The following is a 23,097-nucleotide window of genomic DNA, read 5'->3' on the forward strand; positions in this document are numbered from 1 at the left end:
CTCTCGTCCTGTCTCTGCCCTCTCTCTCTCTCGTTGTCCTGCTCTCTCTCTCTCTCTCGTTGTCCTGCCTCTCCTCTCTCTCTCTTTGTCCTGCCTCTCTCTCTCTCGTTGTCCTGCCTCTCTCTCTCTCGTTGTCCTGCCTCTCTCTCTCTCTTTGTCCTGCCTCTCTCTCTCTCTCTTTGTCCTGCCTCTCTCTCTCTCTCTTTGTCCTGCCTCTCTCTCTCTCTCTTTGTCCTGCCTCTCTCTCTCTCTCTTTGTCCTGCCTCTCTCTCTCTCGCCTCTCTCTCTGTCCTGCCTCTCTTTGTCTGCCTCTCTCGCTCTCTGTCCTGCCTCTCTCTCTCTCGTTGTCCGCTCTCTGTCCTTTGTCCTGCCTCTCTCTCTCTCGCTCTCTGTCCTGCCTCTCTCTCTCTCTTTGTCCTGCCTCTCTCTCGCTCTCTGTCCTGCCTCTCTCTCTCGCTCTCTGTCCTGCCTCTCTCTCTCTCTCGCTCTCTGTCCTGCCTCTCTCTCTCTCTCTCTCTCTTTGTCCTGCCTCTCTCTCTCTCTTTGTCCTGCCTCTCTCTCTCTCGTTGTCCTGCCTCTCTCTCTCTCGTTGTCCTGCTCTCTCTCTCTCTCGTTGTCCTGCCTCTCTCTCTCTCTTTGTCCTGCCTCTCTCTCTCTCGTTGTCGTTGTCCCTCTCTCTCTCGTTGTCCTGCCTCTCTCTCTCTTTTGTCCTGCCTCTCTCTCTCGTTATCCTGCCTCTCTCTCTCTCGTTGTCCTGCCTCTCTCTCTCTCTCTCTCTCTCTCTCTTTGTCCTGCCTCTCTCTCTCGTTGTCCTGCCTCTCTCTCTCTCTCTCTCGTTGTCCTGCCTCTCTCTCTCTCTCTCTCTCGTTGTCCTCTCTCTCTCTCTCTCTCTCTCTCTCTCTCTCTCTCTCTCGTTGTCCTGCCTCTCTCTCTCTCTCGTTGTCCTGCCTCTCTCTCTCTCTCTCTCTCTCTCGTTGTCCTGCCTCTCTCTCTTGTCCTGCCTCTCTCTCTCTCTCTTTTGTCCTGCCTCTCTCTCTCTTTGTCCTGCCCTCTTTGTCCTCTCTCTCTCTTTGTCCTGCCTCTCTTTTTGTCCTCTCTTTGTCCTGCCTCTCCTCTCTTTGTCCTGCCTCTCTCTCTCTTTGTCCTGCCTCTCTCTCTTTTGTCCTCCTCTCTCTCTCGTTGTCCTGCCTCTCTCTCCTCGTTCTCTCTCTCTTTGTCCTGCCTCTCTCTCTCTCTTTTTGTCCTGCCTCTCTCTCTCTTTGTCCTGCCTCTCTCTCTCTCTTTGTCCTGCCTCTCTCTCTCCTTTGTCCTGCCTCTCTCTCTTTGTCCTGCCTCTCTCTCTCTCTTTGTCCTGCCTCTCCTCTCTCTCTCTTTGTCCTGCCTCTCCTCTCTCTCTTTGTCCTGCCTCTCTTTGTCCTCTCTCTCTTTGTCCTGCCTCTCTCTCTCTTGTCCTGCCCTCTCTCTCTCTTTGTCCTGCCTCTCTCTCTCTCTTTGTCCTGCCTCTCTCTCTCTCTCTCTTGTCCTGCCTCTCTCTCTCTCTCTGTCCTGCCTCTCTCTCTCTCTCTTTGTCCTGCCTCTCTCTCTCTCTCTCTCTGTCCTGCTCTCTCTCTCTCTTTGTCCTGCCTCTCTCTCTCTCTTTGTCCTGCCTCTCCTCTCTCTCTCTCTTTGTCCTGCCTCTCTCTCTCTCTTTGTCCTGCCTCTCTCTCTCTCTCTTTGTCCGCCTCTCTCTCTCTCTTTGTCCTGCCTCTCTCTCTCTCTTTGTCCTGCCTTTCTCTCTCTCTTTGTCCTGCTCTCTCTCTCTTTGTCCTGCCTCTCTCTCTCTCGTTGTCCTGCCTCTCTCTCTCTCGTTGTCCTGCCTCTCTCTCTCTCGTTGTCCTGCCTCTCTCTCTCTTGTCTGTCCTGCCTCTCTCCTCTCTCTCTCTTGTCCTGCCTCTCTCTCTCTCGCCTCTCTTGTCCTGCCTCTCTCTCTCTTTGTCCTGCCTCTCTCGCGTCTCTCTCTCTCTTTGTCCTGCTCTCTCTCTCTCGTTGTCCTGCCCTCTCTCTCTCTCTTTGTCCTGCCTCCTCTCTCTCTCTCTTTGTCCTGTCCTCTCTCTCTCTCTTTGTCCTGCCTCTCTCTCTCTCTTTGTCCTGCCCTCTCTCTCTCTCTTGTCCTCTCTCTCTCTCTCGTTGTCCTGCCTCTCTCTCTCGCCTCTCTCTCTTTGTCCTGCCTCTCTCTCTCTCGTTGTCCTGCCTCTCTCTCTCTCTTTGTCCTGCCTCTCTCTCTCTCGTTGTCCTGCCTCTCTCTCTCGTTGTCCTGCCCTCTTCTCTCCGTTGCCTCTCTCTCTCGTTGTCCTGCCTCTCTCTCTCTCTCTCTCTCTCTCTCTCTCTCTTCTCCTGCCTCTCTCTCTCTCTCTCTTTGTCCTGCCTCTCTCTCTCTTTGTCCTGCCTCTCTCTCTCTCGTCCCTGCCTCTCTCTCTCTCTCTCTTTGTCCTGCCTCTCTCTCTCTCTTTGTCCTGCCTCTCTCTCTCTTTGTCCTGCCTCTCTTGTCCTGCCCTCTCTCTCTCTCTCTCTTTGTCCTGCCTCTCTCTCTCTCTCTTTGTCCTGCCTCTCTCTCTCTCGCTCTCTTGTCCTGCTCTCTCTCTCTCGCTCTGTCCTGCCTCTCTCTCTCTCGCTCTCTGTCCTGCCTCTCTCTCTCTCTCTCTGTCCTCTCTCTCTCTCTCTTTGTCCTCTCTTCTGTCCTGCCTCTCTCTCTCCGTTGTCCTGTCCTGCTCTCTCTCTCTCTTTGTCCTGCCTCTCTCTCTCTCTTTGTTGTCCTGCCTCTCTCTCTCTCTCTTTGTCCTGCCTCTCTCTCTCTCTCTCTTTGTCCTGCCTCTCGCTCTCTTTGTCCTGCCTCTCTTGTCTCTCTCTCTCTCTGTCCTGCCTCTCTCTCTCTCGCTCTCTGTCCTGCCTCTCTCTCTCTCTCGCTCTCTGTCCTGCCTCTCTCTCTCTCTCGCTCTCTTTGTCCTGCTCTCTCTCTCGTTGTCCTCTCGTTGTCCTGCCTCTCTCTCTCTCTTTCTCCTGCTCCTCCTCTCTCTCTCTCTCTCTCTCTCTTTGTCCTGCCTCTCTCTCTCTCTTTGTCCTGCCTCTCTCTCTCGTTGTCCTGCCTCTCTCTCTCGTTGTCCTGCCCTCTCTCTCTCTCGTTGTCCTGCCTCTCTCTCTCTCTCTTTGTCCTGCCTCTCTCTCTCTCTTGTCTCTTTGTCCTGCCTCTCTCTCTCTCTCTCTGTCCTGCCTCTCTCTCTTGTCCTTTGTCCCTCTCTCTCTCTCTTTGTCCTGCCTCTCTCTCTCTCTTGTCCTGCCTCTCTTTCTCTCTCTCTCTCTCTCTTTGTCCTGCTCTCTCTCTCTCGTTGTCCTGCCTCTCTCTCTCTCTTTGTCCTGCCTCTCTCTCTCGTTGTCCTGCCTCTCTCTCTCGTTGTCCTGCCTCTCTCTCTCTTTGTCCTGCCTCTCTCTCTCGTTGTCCTGCCTCTCTCTCTCGTTGTCCTGCCTCTCTCTCTCTCTCGTCTCTCGCTCTCTGTCCTGCCTCTCTCTCTCCTCTCTCTCTCTCTCTCGTCTGTCCTGCTCTCTCTCTCTCTCTCTGCTCTCTCTCTCCTTGTCCTGCTCTCTCTCTCTCTCTCGTTGTCCTGCTCTCTCTCGTTGTCCTGCTCTCTCTCTCTCTCTCGTTGTCCTGCCTCTCTCTCTCTCTCTTGTCCTGCCTCTTTGTCCTGCCTCTCTCTCTCTCGCTTTGTCCTGCCTCTCTCTCTCTCTTTGTCCTGCCTCTCTCTCTCTCTTTGTCCTGCCTCTCTCTCTCTCTTTGTCCTGCCTCTCTCTCTCCTCTCTCTCTCTCTTTGTCCTGCCTCTCTCTCTCTTGTTGTCCTGCCTCTCTCTCTCTCGTTGTCCTGCCTCTCTCTCTCTCGTTGTCCTGCCTCTCTCTCTTTGTCCTGCCTCTCTCTCTCTCTCTTTGTCCTGCCTCTCTCTCTCTCTTTGTCCTGCCTCTCTCTCTCTCTCTTTGTCCTGCCTCTCTCTCTCTCTCTTTGTCCTGCCTCTCTCTCTCTCTCTCTCTCTCTCGTTGTCCTGTCTCTCTCGTTGTCCTCTCTCTCTCTCTCTCGTTGTCCTGCCTCTCTCTCTCTTTGTCCTGCCTCTCTCTCGTTGTCCTGCCTCTCTCTGTCCTGCCTCTCTCTCGTTGTCCTGCCCTCTCTCTCTCTCTCTCTCTCTCGTTGTCCTGCCTCTCTCTCTCTCTCTCTCTCTCTCTCTCTCTCTCTCTCTCTCGTTGTCCTGCCTCTCTCTCTCTCTCTCGTTGTCCTCTCTCTCGTTGTCTCTCTCTCTCGTTGTCCTCTCTCTCTCTCTCGTTGTCCTTGTCCTCTCTCTCTTTGTCCTGCCTCTCTCTCTCTCGTTGTCCTGCCTCCTCTCTCTCTTTGTCCTGCCTCTCTCTCTCTTTGTCCTGCCTCTCTCTCTCTTTGTCCTGCCTCTCTCTCTCTCTTTGTCCTGCCTCTCTCTCTCTCTTTGTCCTGCCTCCTCTCTCTCTCTTTGTCCTGCCTCTCTCTCTTTGTTTGTCCTGCTCTCTCTTTGTCCTGCTCTCTCTCTCTTTGTCCTGCCTCTCTCTCTCTCGTTGTCCTGCCTCTCTCTCTCTCTTTGTCCTGCCTCTCTCTCTCTCTTTGTCCTGCTCTCTCTCTCTCTCTCTTTGTCCTGCCTCTCTCTTTGTCCTGTCCTGCCTCTCTCTCTCTTTGTCCTGCCTCTCTCTCTCTCTCTTTGTCCTGCCTCTCTCTCTCTCTCTCTCTCTTTGTCCTGCCTCTCTCTCTCTCTCTCTCTCTCTCTCGTTGTCCTGCCTCTCTCTCTCTCGTTGTCCTGCCTCTCTCTCTCTCGTTGTCCTGCCTCTCTCTCTCTCTTTGTCCTGCCTCTCTCTCTCTCTTTGTCCTGCCTCTCTCTCTCTCTTTGTCCTGCCTCTCTCTCTTTGTCCTGCCCTCTTTGTCCTCTTTGTCCTCTCTCTCTCTCTTTGTCCTGCCTCTCTCTCTCTCTTTGTCCTGCCTCTCTCTCTCTCGTTGTCCTGCCTCTCTCTCTCTCTTTGTCCTGCCTCTCTCTCTCTCGTTGTCCTGCCTCTCTCTCTCTCGTTGTCCTGCCTCTCTCTCTCTCTCTCTCGTTGTCCTGCCTCTCTCCTCTCTCTCCTGCTCTCTCTCTCTCTCTCGTTGTCCTGCCTCTCTCTCTCTCTCGTTGTCCTGCCTCTCTCTCTCTCTCTTTGTCCTGCCTCTCTCTCTCTCTCTTTGTCCTGCCTCTCTCTCTCTCTCTTTGTCCTGCCTCTCTCTCTCTCTTTGTCCTGCCTCTCTCTCTCTCTCTCTTGTCCTGCCTCTCTCTCTCTCTCTCTTTGTCCTGCCTCTCTCTCTCTCTTTGTCCTGCCTCTCTCTCTCTCTTTGTCCTGCCTCTCTCTCTCTCTTTGTCCTGCCTCTCTCTCTCTCTCTTTGTCCTGCTCTCTCTCTTTGTCCTGCCTCCTCTCTCTCTCGTTGTCCTGCTCTCTCTCTCTCTCTCTTTGTCCTGCTCTCTCTCTCTCTCGTTGTCCTGCCTCTCTCTCTCTCGTTGTCCTCTCTCTTTGTCCCTCTCTCTCTCTCTCGTTGTCCTGCCTCTCTCTTTGTCTCTCTCTCTCTTTGTCCTGCCTCTCTCTCTCTCTCCTCTCGTCTGTCCTGTCCTGCCTCTCTCTCTCTTTGTCCTGCCTCTCCTCTCTCTCTCGTTGTCCTGCCTCTCTCTCTCTCGTTGTCCTGCCTCTCTCTCTCTCTTTGTCCTGCCTCTCTCTCTCTCGTTGTCCTGTCCTGCCTCTCTCTCTCTCTCGTTGTCCTGCCTCTCTCTCTCTCGTCTGTCCTGCCTCTCTCTCTCTCGTTGTCCTGCCTCTCTCTCTCTCGTTGTCCTGCCTCTCTCTCTCTCTCTCTTTGTCCTGCCTCTCTCTCTCTCTCTCTTTGTCCTGCCTCTCTCTCTCTCTCTCTCTCTCTCGTTGTCCTGCCTCTCTCTCTCTCGTTGTCCTGCCTCTCTCTCTCTCGTTGTCCTGCCTCTCTCTCTCTCTCGTTGTCCTGCCTCTCTCTCTCTCTCGTTGTCCTGCCTCTCTCTCTCTCTCTCGTTGTCCTGCTCTCTCTCTCTCGTTGTCCTGCCTCTCTCTCGTTGTCCTGCCTCTCTCTCTCTCTCGTTGTCCTGCCTCTCTCTCGTTGTCCTGCCTCTCTCTCTCTCGTTGTCCTGCCTCTCTCTCTCTCGTTGTCCTGCCTCTCTCTCTCTCTCGTTGTCCTGCCTCTCTCTCTCTCTCGTTGTCCTGCCTCTCTCTCTCTCGTTGTCCTGCTCTCTCTCTCTCTCGTTGTCCTGCCTCTCTCTCTCTCGTTGTCCTGCCTCTCTCTCTCTCGTTGTCCTGCCTCTCTCTCTCTCTCTTTGTCCTGCCTCTCTCTCTCTCTCTTTGTCCTGCCTCTCTCTCTCTCTCTCTCTTTGTCCTGCCTCTCTCTCTCTCTCTTTGTCCTGCCTCTCTCTCTCTCTCTTTGTCCTGCCTCTCTCTCTCTCTCTCTTTGTCCTGCCTCTCTCTCTCTCCATGCTGCTTCTCTCTCGCTCCTTGCTGCTTCTCTCTCGCTCCATGCTGCTTCTCTCTCGCTCCTTGCTGCTTCTCTCTCGCTCCATGCTGCTTCTCTCTCGCTCCTTGCTGCTTCTCTCTCGCTCCATGCTGCTTCTCTCTCGCTCCATGCTGCTTCTCTCTTGCTCCATGCTGCTTCTCTCTTGCTCCTTGCTGCTTCTCTCTTGCTCCTTGCTGCTTCTCTCTCGCTCCTTGCTGCTTCTCTCTTGCTCCATGCTGCTTCTCTCTTGCTCCTTGCTGCTTCTCTCTTGCTCCTTGCTGCCTGTCTGTTTGTGCATATTTTGTTTGAGTTGGGAGCAATTCCATTCCAACTCCTGTCATTGGTTGAACATTGCCTTTAAAAGGTGCATTGAATCCCGGCCCGTACCGACCCTCGACAGTGATGCCGAGTCGGTCTGTAAGCCAGAAACACTATGGAAACTGAACAAGAGAATAAACATAGAACTGAAAGAAACAGCCACTGTGACACACACTTGCCACCCACCCACCCAGCCACATCCACCCTAAACACCCACCCTGCCAGCCACCCACCCTAAACACCCAGCCACCCACCCACCCAACCCTGCCACCCACACACCCACCCAACCCAGCCACACACCCACCCAACCCTGCCACCCACCCTAAACACACACCCACCCAACCCTGCCAGCCAGCCACCCACACACCCAACCCTGCCAGCCACCCACCCTAAACACCCAGCCCTGCCATAGCGTGATGTGAGATCTGTGGTCAGACCATGATAATATCAGAGCTTCAGGCTTTATGAGGTAACGTGCCGCGGGGCTACAAGCTTGGCGATCGCACACTAACCACAATGTGCCAGTCTAACAGGCACTCCAGCCGGGCTGCTTAGGACTTGTCCCATTCCACACTTTCATCTTCAGTCTTGAGAACCACAGACACATATGTGGTGGAGGTCTTTATAGGGAGAGATGCCAGCTGTCATGCCAACCCAATGCCCACGTGTCATGGCGTGGAGGTTGGTAGGTTGGAACACACAGTAGTTACCAAGCAACCGTTTAACCGCAGTGTCAACCGTATGTTTAAGACTGGAGGGAGGAAGAGGTCCCAAATGGCACCCTATTCCTGTGGTGTGCACTACCTTAACCAGTGCCCATGTAGTGTAGTGTACTATAATAGGGAATAGGTGTGATTTGCCCACGACCAGGGAGTCATGACGTTTCTGGTGAGAGATCCCTAATACTGCTAAGATGAGGATTTCTGTATGTAAAGTATTTGAGCTGTAATGTCTTTTTTTTTTTTTTTTTCGTTATGTGTCGGACCCCAGTGAGACTGTCGCCATGGAGATCCTAATCAATCACCTTGAAGAGAGAAGGAGAGGGAGGAGGAGGAGGTGATGGGGGAGAGGAGAGGGAAGAGGAGGAGGTGATGGGGGGGAGGAGGTGAGGGGGGGAGAGGAAGACTGGGAGGAGGGAAAGAGAAAGCAATAGGAAGGAGAGGGAATAGGAGGAGGGAAAGAGAAAGCAATAGGAAGGAGAGGAAGACTGGGAGGAGAGGGAATAGGAGGAGGGAAAGAGAAATCAATAGGAAGGAGAGGAAGTTGAAACGGATTCAAGTTGCTCTGCCAGTCTATATCCTCTGTGATGCTTCTCCAATGAATGTAATGACCAGGGTTGTGTTCATTAGTGCATAACGTTTTGCAACGGAAGTCAACGATGTAGATTCCTCATTGGACAAGTTCAGTTTGCGCCTCGCTGTTTCGGTCTGTTTTCTTCCGTTTTGGCGCTGAATGAACATGCAGCAGATCTGGGGCTTGTTGAATATACGGTCGGCCTGATGTGTATTCTAAGCCTCTGGCGGCTGTTTATTTGAATGTGACCTAAATACGCCTTTTCTGACTACAGCATTACAGCTATAGTTAGACACTGACTAAAACTTAAACACACTCATCTCAGCACGCCGCAGCTAAAATAGGCAGCATATTGAGTACATGCCCTAATTGGTTGGGTAAAAGAGGGTGTGTGTGTGTGTGTGTGTGTGTGCGTGTGTGTGTGTGTGTGTGCGTGTGAGAGGAGTGTGTGTGTGTGTGTGTGCGTGCGTGCGTGCGTGCGTGCGTGCGTGCGTGTGTGTGTGTGTGTGTGTGTGTGTGTGTGTGCGTGCGTGTGTGCGTGTGAGAGGAGTGTGTGTCTGAGGTTGGAAACGGCAGTAAAGCCTCTATGTTCCCTAGGTCAGGATGGAGGTCATGGCTCTATATCCACACTTTCTGAATGAATGAATGAAAGGTTTCTCGTGGTTTAATTATGAGGAGTTTAAATGTACATTCTATAGCTAATGATAGTATTAATCATCAAATGCTATACACTCAAATGACCAGGTACCAAAAGAGCCATATCGTTTGGTAATCTGATGTTTATTGTTCTCTACCATTGCCAAGTATCAGGTGCAGTACTTATTAGGTACAACCATAGTGCATCCCAAATGTCACCCTATTCCCAAAACATAGAGCACTGCTTTTAACCAGAGCTCTACTGGTCACTATAATATCTACCTGTATGATGAGGTTTACTGGTGTTAAAACAGACTGATGACAGCAACTATAGGATTTATCCTAATGAAACATAAACAACTATAATATCTACCTGTATGATGAGTTTTACTGGTGTTAAAACAGACTGATGACAGCAACTATAGGATTTATCCTAATGAAACATAAACAACTATAATATCTACCTGTATGATGAGGTTTACTGGTGTTAAAACAGACTGATGACAGCAACTATAGGATTTATCCTAATGAAACATAAACAACTATAATATCTACCTGTATGATGAGGTTTACTGGTGTTAAAACAGACTGATGACAGCAACTATAGGATTTATCCTAATGAAACATAAACAACTATAATATCTACCTGTATGATGAGGTTTACTGGTGTTAAAACAGACTGATGACAGCAACTACAGGATTTATCCTAATGAAACATAAACAACTATAATATCTACCTGTATGATGAGGTTTACTGGTGTTAAAACAGACTGATGACAGCAACTATAGGATTTATCCTAATGAAACATAAACAACTATAATATCTACCTGTATGATGAGGTTTACTGGTGTTAAAACAGACTGATGACAGCAACTATAGGATTTATCCTAATGAAACATAAACAACTATAATATCTACCTGTATGATGAGGTTTACTGGTGTTAAAACAGACTGATGACAGCAACTATAGGATTTATCCTAATGAAACATAAACAACTATAATATCTACCTGTATGATGAGGTTTACTGGTGTTAAAACAGACTGATGACAGCAACTGTAGGATTTATCCTAATGAAACATAAACAACTATAATATCTACCTGTATGATGAGGTTTACTGGTGTTAAAACAGACTGATGACAGCAACTACAGGATTTATCCTAATGAAACATAAACAACTATAATATCTACCTGTATGATGAGGTTTACTGGTGTTAAAACAGACTGATGACAGCAACTACAGGATTTATCCTAATGAAACATAAACAACTATAATATCTACCTGTATGATGAGGTTTACTGGTGTTAAAACAGACTGATGACAGCAACTACAGGATTTATCCTAATGAAACATAAACAACTATAATATCTACCTGTATGATGAGGTTTACTGGTGTTAAAACAGACTGATGACAGCAACTACAGGATTTATCCTAATGAAACATAAACAACTATAATATCTACCTGTATGATGAGGTTTACTGGTGTTAAAACAGACTGATGACAGCAACTACCTGGATTTATCCTAATGAAACATAAACAACTATAATATCTACCTGTATGATGAGGTTTACTGTTAAAACAGACTGATGACAGCAACTACAGGATTTATCCTAATGAAACATAAACAACTATAATATCTACCTGTATGATGAGGTTTACTGGTGTTAAAACAGACTGATGACAGCAACTACAGGATTTATCCTAATGAAACATAAACAACTATAATATCTACCTGTATGATGAGGTTTACTGGTGTTAAAACAGACTGATGACAGCAACTACAGGATTTATCCTAATGAAACATAAACAACTATAATATCTACCTGTATGATGAGGTTTACTGGTGTTAAAACAGACTGATGACAGCAACTACAGGATTTATCCTAATGAAACATAAACAACTATAATATCTACCTGTATGATGAGGTATACTGGTGTTAAAACAGACTGATGACAGCAACTACAGGATTTATCCTAATGAAACATAAACAACTATAATATCTACCTGTATGATGAAACATAAACAATACAAAACTAGGGCTCTGCACATTTCTTTTAAAAATCTGGAATCTTCCAAACGGGGTTGCTGGAACACCTGGGACTCGTGGGAATGTTACCAGAATCTTCCAACCGGGGTTGCTGGAACACCTGGGACTCGTGGGAAAGTTACCAGAATCTTCCAAACGGGGTTGCTGGAACACCTGGGACTCGTGGGAATGTTACCAGAATCTTCCAAACGGGGTTGCTGGAACACCTGGGACTCGTGGGAAAGTTACCAGAATCTTCCAAACGGGGTTGCTGGAACACCTGGGACTCGTGGGAATGTTACCAGAATCTTCCAACCGGGGTTGCTGGAACACCTGGGACTCGTGGGAAAGTTACCAGAATTTTGCAACCTTATGAAAAACACAACTACAAAAAGGGACAAAACGTTTTAAGTCAAAAGTACATCATATTAAAGTATAAATTATACAAACCTACAGGACGATATTCTAGAAGGTCATATAAAACTACATTTGCAATACATTACAATATTATTATTATTTTAAAGGCTAAACGTTAGCACCATGAAAAATACTTGTCAATGTAATTTCCATATAACAAAAAGCACATCACTTTTTTTTACAGCGAATACTGCATTTGTATTGCATAAATACTGCATTTGTATTGCATAAATACTGCATTTGTGAAGTAGATATATGAAAGCACATGAAGGCCAGTTTTTAAAGGAAGTAGGGGGATCTGATTTGATGATGGGATGGACAACAGGCAAGAGGACGACAGAAAACCACCAAGGCCCGGTTTCCTAAAAACATCTCAAGGATCCTATGGTTGTAAGATAAACTTAGCCTCAAGATGCTTTTGGGGAACTGGGCCCTGATCAATTACCAAGGCTGTGGCCAGACAGGAAGTTTGTGTGAGGAAAACTATGGCTTTGAGCCAATGGTTTTTCAATGGAGGGCTTCCGTTGATGGAAGATGGACAACGGAGATGATTGTCTTTCGAAAGAAAACACACAAAGATGACGGCCTTTTGTGCGTATGAAACTCCTCCGGAAATAGTTGACTTGAGTTGAACTTTCGACAGACAAAAACATACAATAATAAATGCGAATCCAATTTCATACGTTTCCTTGTGTCTGTGATACTATCTTATCAGATCATGACTGAGATGGAGAAGAATATAGACAACTTAAAGGCTCAGCTATATAACATACACAGACATACACAGACATAAACACAGACATAAACACAGACATACACAGACATATACACAGACATAAACACAGACATATACACAGACATATACACAGACATAAACACAGACATAAACACAGACATAAACACAGACATAAACACAGATATAAACACAGACATAAACAGAGACACATACACAGACATAAACACAGATATAAACACAGACATAAACACAGACATAAACAGAGACACATACACAGACATAAACACAGACATAAACACAGACATAAACACAGACAAACACAGACATATACACAGACATAAACACAGACATAAACACAGATATAAACACAGACATAAACACAGACATAAACACAGACATAAACAGAATTCAAAATGTGTGCAAGCAGGAAGACACCCTTGTTGTTTACACGGTCTTTGCTGTTGAAGTATAGACACCTGAATGACCGACGGCTTGGTCAACTTGGTCTCCGGCAGGTAAATCTGCTTGTTGGTTTTAATGCACCGTATTGCCGGAACAAAATTCAAAATCCATTTCATGTTGACGTTCTGGTGCCGTTCGGGCAGTTTAAAGTATTGATTGGGGTTTTATTTGTGGATGAATGAGACAGTTTTTCTCTGTGATTTGTGATGGTTTTATTTGTGCTTCACATGACTGTGTTTCTGTATTCTAATGTGTATATATACATATGTTGTGTTTAATGTGTATATTTATGTTGTAAAGAGCCTGAGGTCTGAATCTTTTGAATGTATGACAATGCCACCTTACTGAGTGCACCTTTTAAACAGGGTAGCTTTGCCCCATTGTCACTAAATAGGTACAACCATCTTATACAATATACACCGTTTGTGATTTGATAAACATTCATGTTATACTCATGTACCTTAGTGTAACCTTCTTACATATTACAGGAGGCTGGTGAGGGGAGGACGGCTCATAATAGTGACTGGAATGGAGTGAATGGGATGGTATTAAACACATGGAAACCATGGAAACCATGTGTTTGATTCCATTCCATTTAATTCCTTTGCAGCCATTACTATCAGCCCATCCTCCCCAATTAAGATGCCACCAGCCTCCTGTGCTACATAACCATAGCATGTCTGAATCTTAGGGAACTATCTTGTTGTTTTTACGTCATTTCAAATCTGTAAATAACTCCATGATGCTCATATTTTTTTGGTTTCAAGACAAGCATCTCTACTTTAATCTAAATCCTGTTACCATGGTGACACCTGACACGTTACAGCTTGATATGGTCCAATTCCAACTGAGAAACGTGTCACAACTACCCATAAGTCCTGTATACGTCTCTGTCTATACTCTCTCTCTCTCTCCCTCTACCTCTCTCTCTCTCTCTCTCTCTCTCTCTCTCTCTCTCTCTCTCTCTCTCTCTCTCTCTCTCTCTCTCTCTCTCAGAGATATGGTTAGTGATGGGGAAGGTGCGATGACTGCTTGATGTTCAGGTGATTCTTTCTTTGACAATTCCCCCCTTCCCTCCCCTCTTCCTTCCTCCCCCCTCCCTCCCACAGTCCATTCCAACCCAGGCTTCCTTGTCCTCCTCCGGCTCCTCTCCACTGATTGGGTAAGTTGAGATGAGCTGTGGTTCCAAAGCTCGGCCCTGAGAACTCCCATTGGTTGACTGGTTGTTCTGAAGTCTCTCATTCGTTGTTCTGTTGGATGGAGATCTCCCATTGGTTCTTCTGTTGTTCCGTTGGTTAGAGGAAGTTGTTGGTGATCTGACGCTGGTGCTCAAACAGATCCTCCACCTCTGAACTGTATGCATCACCTGAGAGAGAGAGAGAGAGAGAGAGAGGGAGAGAGAGAGAGAGAGAGAGAGAGAGAGAGAGAGAGATAAAGAGAGATAAAGAGAGATAAGAGAGAGAGAGAGAGAGAGAGAGAGAGAGAGAGAGAGAGAGAGAGAGAGAGAGAGAGAGAGAGAGAGAGAGAGAGAGAGAGAGAGAGAGAGAGAGAGAGAGAGAGAGAGAGAGAGAGAGAGAGAGAGAGAGAGAGAGAGAGAGAGAGAGAGAGAGAAGAGAGAGGTAGAGAGAGAGAGAGAGAGAGAGAGAGAGAGAGAGAGAGAGGTAGATGGAGAGGGAGAGGTAGAGAGGTAGAGGGAGAGAGGTAGGGAGAGAGAGAGAGAGAGGGAGAGGTAGAGGGAGAGAGAGGTAGAGGGAAAGAGGAGAGAGAGAGAGAGAGAGAGAGAGGAGAGAGAGAGAGAGAGAGTGAGAGGTAGATGGAGAGGGAGAGGTAGAGAGGTAGAGGGGGAGAGAGGTAGGTAGAGAGAGAGAGAGAGGAGAGAGGTAGAGAGGTAGAGAGAGAGAGAGAGAGAGAGAGAGAGAGTAGAGAGAGAGAGAGAGAGAGAGAGAGAGAGAGAGAGAGAGAGAGAGAGAGAGAGAGAGAGAGAGAGAGAGAGGGAGGGAGGGAGGGAGGGAGGGAGGGGAGGGAGGGAGGGAGGGAGGGAGGGAGGGAGGGAGGGAGGAGAGCGACAAATATTAGAATAACATTTTTGTGTGGATATGAGACTGAGAGAAGTAACGGGGTGAAGGAGGGATGGAACCCCTGTCGTTCGTCAGAGTGAAGCAGCCCCCTCACCAGCGTGGCAGCCGAACATGAAGACACGTCCTCCATCGTACTTGCAGCGGCAACGCATCACGTTGTTCTGAAAGTCTGACTCAGCCATGTCCAACGAGGGGTTCACTTCAACCTGCAGGGAGGGACAGAGGACAAAAGGAAGGGTGGGAGGGGGGAGTGTGTCAGATATGTGTGTTTCAGGTGTGTTTGTGTCAGGTGTGTTTGTGTGTGTGTATGTGTTAGGTGTGTGTGTGTGTGTGTGTGTGTGTGTGTGTGTGTGTGTGTGTGTGTGTGTGTGTGTGTGTGTGTGTGTGTGTGTGTGTGTGTGTGTGTGTGTGTGTGTGTGTGTGTGTGTGTGTGTGTGTGTGTGTGTGTGTCAGGTGTGTGTGTGTGTGTGTCAGGTGTGTGTGTGTGTCAGGTGTGTGTGTGTGTGTGTCAGGTGTGTGTGTGTGTGTGTGGAATAACGTGGGTGGTTACCGAGTTATAAGAGGAAGAGGAAGTTGCCCCTAGATACTGGTCCAAGTTCAGCTTGACTTTTCTCCCTAATGGTTTGGGTTTAGTGTTGGTAAACTGATCCTAGATCTGTGCCTAAGGGAACTTCTATACGGAGTGGGACAGGGAGTAAGATTATGTTGTTCCTATACTGATCTAAGGTCAGTTTTGTGGTTGTCCTCCAAATGATAAGGTTGGGGAAGAGTAAGCTGATCCTAGATCTGTGCCTAAAAGAGCAACGTCGATACCCGGTGTGTGGTTAGGGGACGATAACAACTACGTTTGGTTGCGCTAAAACTCTCAGCCCATCATTAAGATGTAGTCATGGTGGGTTGGTTGGCATTGTTTTTCCATTCACTCTGTTTCCCAAACATTAAAACATGTGACTTTTCCAGCCTCATGAAAGACAAAACCGACAGTACAATTCCATAAAGCTCTTTCATTTTCTACACTCTATCTTTCCATAAAAAAACTATAAATACATCTTAAAAGACAATAAATCATAAAAGTATTCATAATTATGAAACATGTTTATTTAGTTTTCTGTCTAATTTGTTTCAAGCACTTTATGTATTTTCTCTTGGCAAGTTAGAAGGCTTATAAGCACATATTTTATATGTATCATGTTAACTTGGCTATATGCCCTGTTTAAACAGAATCATATTAACTTGGCTATATGCCCTGTTTAAAACAGAATCATATGAACTTGGCTATATGCCCTGTTTAAACAGAATCATATTAACTTGGCTATATGCCCTGTTTAAAACAGAATCATATTAACTTGGCTATATGCCCTGTTTAAACAGAATCATATTAACTTGGCTATATGCCCTGTTTAAAACAGAATCATATGAACTTGGCTATATGCCCTGTTTAAACAGAATCATATTAACTTGGCTATATGCCCTGTTTAAAACAGAATCATATGAACTTGGCTATATGCCCTGTTTAAACAGAATCATATTAACTTGGCTATATGCCCTGTTTAAACAGAATCATATTAACTTGGCTATATGCCCTGTTTAAACAGAATCATATTAACTTGGCTATATGCCCTGTTTAAACAGAATCATATTAACTTGGCTATATGCCCTGTTTAAAACAGAATCATATTAACTTGGCTATATGCCCTGTTTAAACAGAATCATATTAACTTGGCTATATGCCCTGTTTAAACAGAATCATATTAACTTGGCTATATGCCCTGTTTAAAACAGAATCATATTAACTTGGCTATATGCCCTGTTTAAACAGAATCATATGAACTTGGCTATATGCCCTGTTTAAAACAGAATCATATGAACTTGGCTATATGCCCTGTTTAAAACAGAATCATATGAACTTGGCTATATGCCCTGTTTAAAACAGAATCATGTTAACTTGGCTATATGCCCTGTTTAAAACAGAATCATATGAACTTGGCTATATGCCCTGTTTAAAACAGAATCATATGAACTTGGCTATATGCCCTGTTTAAAACAGAATCATATGAACTTGGCTATATGCCCTGTTTAAAACAGAATCATATGAACTTGGCTATATGCCCTGTTTAAACAGAATCATGTTAACTTGGCTATATGCCCTGTTTAAAACAGAATCATATGAACTTGGCTATATGCCCTGTTTAAAACAGAATCATATGAACTTGGCTATATGCCCTGTTTAAAACAGAATCATATTAACTTGGCTATATGCCCTGTTTAAAACAGAATCATATGAACTTGGCTATATGCCCTGTTTAAACAGAATCATGTTAACTTGGCTATATGCCCTGTTTAAAACAGAATCATATGAACTTGGCTATATGCCCTGTTTAAAACAGAATCATATGAACTTGGCTATATGCCCTGTTTAAAACAGAATCATATGAACTTGGCTATATGCCCTGTTTAAAACAGAATCATATGAACTTGGCTATATGCCCTGTTTAAAACAGAATCATATTAACTTGGCTATATGCCCTGTTTAAAACAGAATCATATTAACTTGGCTATATGCCCTGTTTAAAACAGAATCATATGAACTTGGCTATATGCCCTGTTTAAACAGAATCATGTTAACTTGGCTATATGCCCTGTTTAAAACAGAATCATATGAACTTGGCTATATGCCCTGTTTAAAACAGAATCATATTAACTTGGCTATATGCCCTGTTTAAACAGAATCATATTAACTTGGCTATATGCCCTGTTTAAAACAGAATCATATGAACTTGGCTATATGCCCTGTTTAAAACAGAATCATATGAACTTGGCTATATGCCCTGTTTAAAACAGAATCATATGAACTTGGCTATATGCCCTGTTTAAAACAGAATCATATGAACTTGGCTATATGCCCTGTTTAAAACAGAATCATATGAACTTGGCTATATGCCCTGTTTAAAACAGAATCATATTAACTTGGCTATATGCCCTGTTTAAAACAGAATCATATTAACTTGGCTATATGCCCTGTTTAAACAGAATCATATTAACTTGGCCACAATACAAGCTCTTTTACAAGCTTTCATGCAGTAATGTTAGATAGGTTATGAAGGTTCCTGCTAATATCATTGTGTTCTTCGCTATTCCTAAGTCTGTGTGTGCTTGGGCGTGTGTGTGTCTGTGTGTGTGTGTGTGTGTGTGTGTGCCTGGGTGTGTGTGGTCCGAGGCCAGCAGTGTTGGGTGACTGATTTTTAAATTAAGTGCAATCAGAGATCGTGACAGTGACAGTGGGGTGGATGTCAATCAGAGACCGTGGGGTGGATGTCAATCAGAGACCGTGGGGTGGATGTCAATCAGAGACAGTGAGGTGGATGTCAATCAGAGATCGTGACAGTGGGGTGGATGTCAATCAGAGATAGTGGGGTGGATGTCAATCAGAGACCGTGACAGTGGGGTGGATGTCAATCAGAGACCGTGACAGTGGGGTGGATGTCAATCAGAGACCGTGGGGTGGATGTCAATCAGTGGGGTGGATGTCAATCAGAGATAGTGACAGTGGGGTGGATGTCAATCAGAGACCGTGACAGTGGGGTGGATGTCAATCAGAGACCGTGGGGTGGATGTCAATCAGAGACCGTGACAGTGGGGTGGATGTCAATCAGAGACCGTGGGGTGGATGTCAATCAGAGACCGTGACAGTGGGGTGGATGTCAATCAGAGACAGAGACAGTGGGGTGGATGTCAATCAGAGACCGTGGGGTGGATGTCAATCAGAGACCGTGGGGTGGATGTCAATCAGAGACCGTGACAGTGGGGTGGATGTCAATCAGAGACGTGACAGTGGGGTGGATGTCAATCAGACAGAGACAGTGGGGTGGATGTCAATCAGAGACAGAGACAGTGGGGTGGATGTCAATCAGAGACCGTGACAGTGGGGTGGATGTCAATCAGAGACCATGACAGTGGGGTGGATGTCAATCAGAGACAGTGGGGTGGATGTCAATCAGAGATAGTGGGGTGGATGTCAATCAGAGACCGTGACAGTGGGGTGGATGTCAATCAGAGACAGTGGGGTGGATGTCAATCAGAGATAGTGGGGTGGATGTCAATCAGAGACCGTGACAGTGGGGTGGATGTCAATCAGAGACCGTGGGGTGGATGTCAATCAGAGACCGTGACAGTGGGGTGGATGTCAATCAGAGACAGAGACAGTGGGGTGGATGTCAATCAGAGACAGAGACAGTGGGGTGGATGTCAATCAGAGACCGTGACAGTGGGGTGGATGTCAATCAGAGACAGAGACAGTGGGGTGGATGTCAATCAGAGACCGTGGGGTGGATGTCAATCAGAGACAGAGACAGTGGGGTGGATGTCAATCAGAGACCGTGACAGTGGGGTGGATGTCAATCAGAGACAGAGACTGTGGGGTGGATGTCAATCAGAGACCGTGGGGTGGATGTCAATCAGAGACCGTGGGGTGGATGTCAATCAGAGACAGAGACAGTGGGGTGGATGTCAATCAGAGACAGAGACAGTGGGGTGTACGTGCCTAAATATGGCCCCCGTCACCCCACAACTGAGTTAGCATAAAACACACAAACGCATGCAGATACACAGGCATGCACGCACACACACACACACACACACACACACACACACACACACACACACACACACACACACACACACACACACACACACACACACACACACACACACACACACACACACACACACACACACACACACACACACACACACACACACACACACACACACACACACAGACACACAGACATACAGACACACTCCCTCGCTCACACACACTTTATTGTCAACTTAACTACTGTTGAATAAAGGGTTTCCTTGGCAACCACATAACGACGCGGCAGGCTGGGGCAACAGTCGTCTCGCCGGCCTCCGTTTGATCTCCCAACTTTATGACATGACGAGTGTGTCAGATGATATTCCCAGAAGGCATGTCTGAGTGTTACAGCCCAGCCCGACCAGTGCAGATAGACCACATACAGACAGGCCCCTGTAGGAGCGATGGGTTGGAGGATGGATGGACGGGCCACTCCCTGCTGTCTAAACAAATCCCTTTCATCTCTCTGCTATAGGCTGATGAGAAATGATGTGATGTGTGGTGGGGCCGGGGGCGTGTGGTAAACATTGTGGTGGGTTACTCACACAGAGGACCCAATCAGAGAGTCCTTATGGAAGGGGTTGGAGTGGAACAGAGGGAAGGACGCAGGGTGACGTGATATAGGCTTTGTGATGTCACATCAGAAGCTTCAGAATGGAATCTTATAGAATTGAACAGAATCTTAGAGAATTCACAAGCAAACAATGTTATTTGAGTCATCTGATGACCAACTAGAAAAACAGAAATTAGATAAAGAAAGATAGAATGAAATCTGCTGGTGTCCTTCTCTGTCCCTTCTACAGGTTGTTTCTCTGTACCTCTCTCTCTCTCTGTACCCTCTCTCTCTCTGTATCTCTCTCTCCCTCTCTCTCTCTCTGTATCTCTCTCTCCTCCCTCTCTCTCTGTCTCTCTCTCTCCCTCTCTCTCTCTCTCTCTCTCTCTCTCTCTCTCTCTCTCTCTCTCTCTCTCTCTCTCTCTCTCTCTCTCTCTCTCTCTCTCTCTCTCTCTTTATCTCTCTCTCTCTCCCTCTCTCTCTCTCTCTCTCCCTCTCTCTCTCTCTGTCTCTCTCTCTCTCTCGCTCTCCGTTCCAGAGTGAGTATGTGAGCCCCCTCCCCCTCCTCCTTGAACCAGGGGTGCCTGGTGTGTGAGACTCTCTCATCAGTGGTAATGTGCTGACACAGTTTCCCTGTCACTGAGCCAAGCCTTTCTCTGAACGGTTCTACTAATGGCAGGTTATCACTCCCCTTAAACACAGGTTCAATACATCCCTCTATTTTAAACCCACACTTTCACTCAAACTACCTCCAAGCACGTGAACCAGCTGGACCGGCACGTGCAGACGGAGCCAAGACCCATTTATGCTCCAGTTCTAGTCTGTATCACAGCTCTTCATCTCTTCCTGCTGGTCTCCACGGTTACTGGAGCCAACACTTAGTATTCCTCTTCCAAAAACTAAAACGCAGAGCAACATTTGGTTTCTTTTCTTAAAAGTATTCCATGCAAAAGTTAAGAGGCCGTTGATCCATTGATAAAGCTTGTGTGTATGTCTGTGTATGTGTGTGCGTGCGAATGCGTGAGCGTGCGAATGTGTGTGTGTGTGTGTGCGTGTGCGTGTGCGTGTGCGTGTGCGTGTGCGTGTGTGTGTGTATGTGTGTGTGTGTGTGTGTGTGCGTGCGTGCATGTTTTCTAACCTGAAAGATGTACTCCCCGGGGCTGATGTCTGTGATGTCGATCCACTGACAGTCGATGTCATGGCGATACGTATCCCAGCAACCTACCTGGATACCCTGCTCTCCCATGTTGTAGCACGAGTAGCGCTTCTGCATACCTGCATGTTGCCATGGAAACACAGTAAGTGTAGTTGACGGTGACTGATCAAGTTGAAGATTTGGATAAGCTCCAATTAAAGTCTATTGACAAGTGAGAGATCGATTGTCATGTGAGAGATCTATTGACAGGTGAGAGATCTAGTGACAGGTCAGAGATCTCGTGACAGGTGAGAGATCTAGTGACAGGTGAGAGATCTAGTGACAGGTGAGATATCTATTGACAGGTGAGAGATCTAGTGACAGGTGAGAGATCTAGTGACAGGTGAGAGATCTGGTGACAGGTGAGAGATCTGGTGAGAGATGAGAGATCAGTGAGAGATCTTGAGGTGAGGATCTGTGACAGGTGAGATAGGTGTGAAATGCATGGGGGACTCGTGGACTGTTTAGGGTTAGGATAGGGGAAAGCCAGGGACTGGTCAAATTAGGCCAGGTAAGATAAGTGAAACAGGTGACTTACCGTCAGGGCAGTAGGTAAGGTGACATAGCGTCAGGACAGTAGGTAAGGTGACATAGCGTCAGGACAGTAGGTAAGGTGACATAGCGTCAGAGCAGTAGGTAAGGTGACATACCGTCAGGACAGTAGGTAAGGTGACATATCAGGACAGTAGGTAAGGTGACATAGCGTCAGGACAGTAGGTAAGGTGACATACCGTCAGGACAGTAGGTAAGGTGACATACCGTCAGAGCAGTAGGTAAGGTGACATACCGTCAGGACAGTAGGTAAGGTGACATAGCGTCAGGACAGTAGGTAAGGTGACATAGCGTCAGGACAGTAGGTAAGGTGACATACCGTTTGGGCACCAGTTAAGGTGACATATAGTCGGGACAGTAGGTAAGGTGACATAGCGTCAGGACAGTAGGTAAGGTGACATAGCGTCAAGACAGTAGGTAAGATGACATAGCGTCAGGACAGTAGGTAAGGTGACGACCATCAGGACAGTAGGTAAGGTGACATAGCGTCAGGACAGTAGGTAAGGTGACATAGCGTCAAGACAGTAGGTAAAGTGACGTACCATCAGGACAGTAGGTAAGGTGACATAGCGTCAGGACAGTAGGTAAGGTGACATAACGTCAAGACAGTAGGTAAGGTGACATACCATCAGGGCACTAGGTAAGGTGACGTGCCGTCAGGACAGTAGGTAAGGTGACATAGCGTCAGGACAGTAGGTAAGGTGACATAGCGTCAGGACAGTAGGTAAGGTGACATAGCGTCAGAGCAGTAGGTAAGGTGACATACCGTCAGGACAGTAGGTAAGGTGACATAGCGTCAGGACAGTAGGTAAGGTGACATAGCGTCAGGACAGTAGGTAAGGTGACATACCGTCAGGACAGTAGGTAAGGTGACATACCGTCAGAGCAGTAGGTAAGGTGACATACCGTCAGGACAGTAGGTAAGGTGACATAGCGTCAGGACAGTAGGTAAGGTGACATAGCGTCAGGACAGTAGGTAAGGTGACATACCGTTTGGGCACCAGTTAAGGTGACATATAGTCGGGACAGTAGGTAAGGTGACATAGCGTCAGGACAGTAGGTAAGGTGACATAGCGTCAAGACAGTAGGTAAGATGACATAGCGTCAGGACAGTAGGTAAGGTGACGTACCATCAGGACAGTAGGTAAGGTGACATAGCGTCAGGACAGTAGGTAAGGTGACATAGCGTCAAGACAGTAGGTAAAGTGACGTACCATCAGGACAGTAGGTAAGGTGACATAGCGTCAGGACAGTAGGTAAGGTGACATAACGTCAAGACAGTAGGTAAGGTGACATACCATCAGGGCACTAGGTAAGGTGACGTGCCGTCAGGACAGTAGGTAAGGTGACATAGCGTCAGGACAGTAGGTAAGGTGACATAGCGTCAGGACAGTAGGTAAGGTGACATAGCGTCAGAGCAGTAGGTAAGGTGACATACCGTCAGGACAGTAGGTAAGGTGACATAGCGTCAGGACAGTAGGTAAGGTGACATAGCGTCAGGACAGTAGGTAAGGTGACATACCGTCAGGACAGTAGGTAAGGTGACATACCGTCAGAGCAGTAGGTAAGGTGACATACCGTCAGGACAGTAGGTAAGGTGACATAGCGTCAGGACAGTAGGTAAGGT

General features: G+C 47.0%; 1 protein-coding gene across 2 annotated transcripts in view; it reads right to left on the reverse strand.

Moving 5' to 3' along the window:
• Positions 1-4,213: 4,213 nt before the first annotated feature.
• Positions 4,214-23,097, reverse strand: part of LOC124028090 (lysyl oxidase homolog 4-like) — a 33,303-nt gene continuing 14,419 nt past the window's right edge. The window contains exons 6-9 of one of the 2 annotated variants that reach the window (XR_006837549.1): positions 20,862-20,998; positions 14,629-14,740; positions 13,378-13,822; positions 4,214-4,257 (exon numbers count right to left, since the gene is read on the reverse strand). Coding sequence is in view for 1 of the 2 variants with exons in the window: in XM_046340242.1 (XP_046196198.1) it covers positions 13,752-13,822; positions 14,629-14,740; positions 20,862-20,998 (320 nt within the window). In the remaining variant the exon portion in view is untranslated. Of the gene's footprint in view, positions 4,258-12,314; positions 13,823-14,628; positions 14,741-20,861; positions 20,999-23,097 lie in introns of those variants that run through there. The other variant, XM_046340242.1, reaches the window with a different exon arrangement.

This window comes from Oncorhynchus gorbuscha, unplaced genomic scaffold (genome assembly GCF_021184085.1).
Source record: "Oncorhynchus gorbuscha isolate QuinsamMale2020 ecotype Even-year unplaced genomic scaffold, OgorEven_v1.0 Un_scaffold_3742, whole genome shotgun sequence".
NCBI lineage: Eukaryota > Metazoa > Chordata > Actinopteri > Salmoniformes > Salmonidae > Oncorhynchus > Oncorhynchus gorbuscha.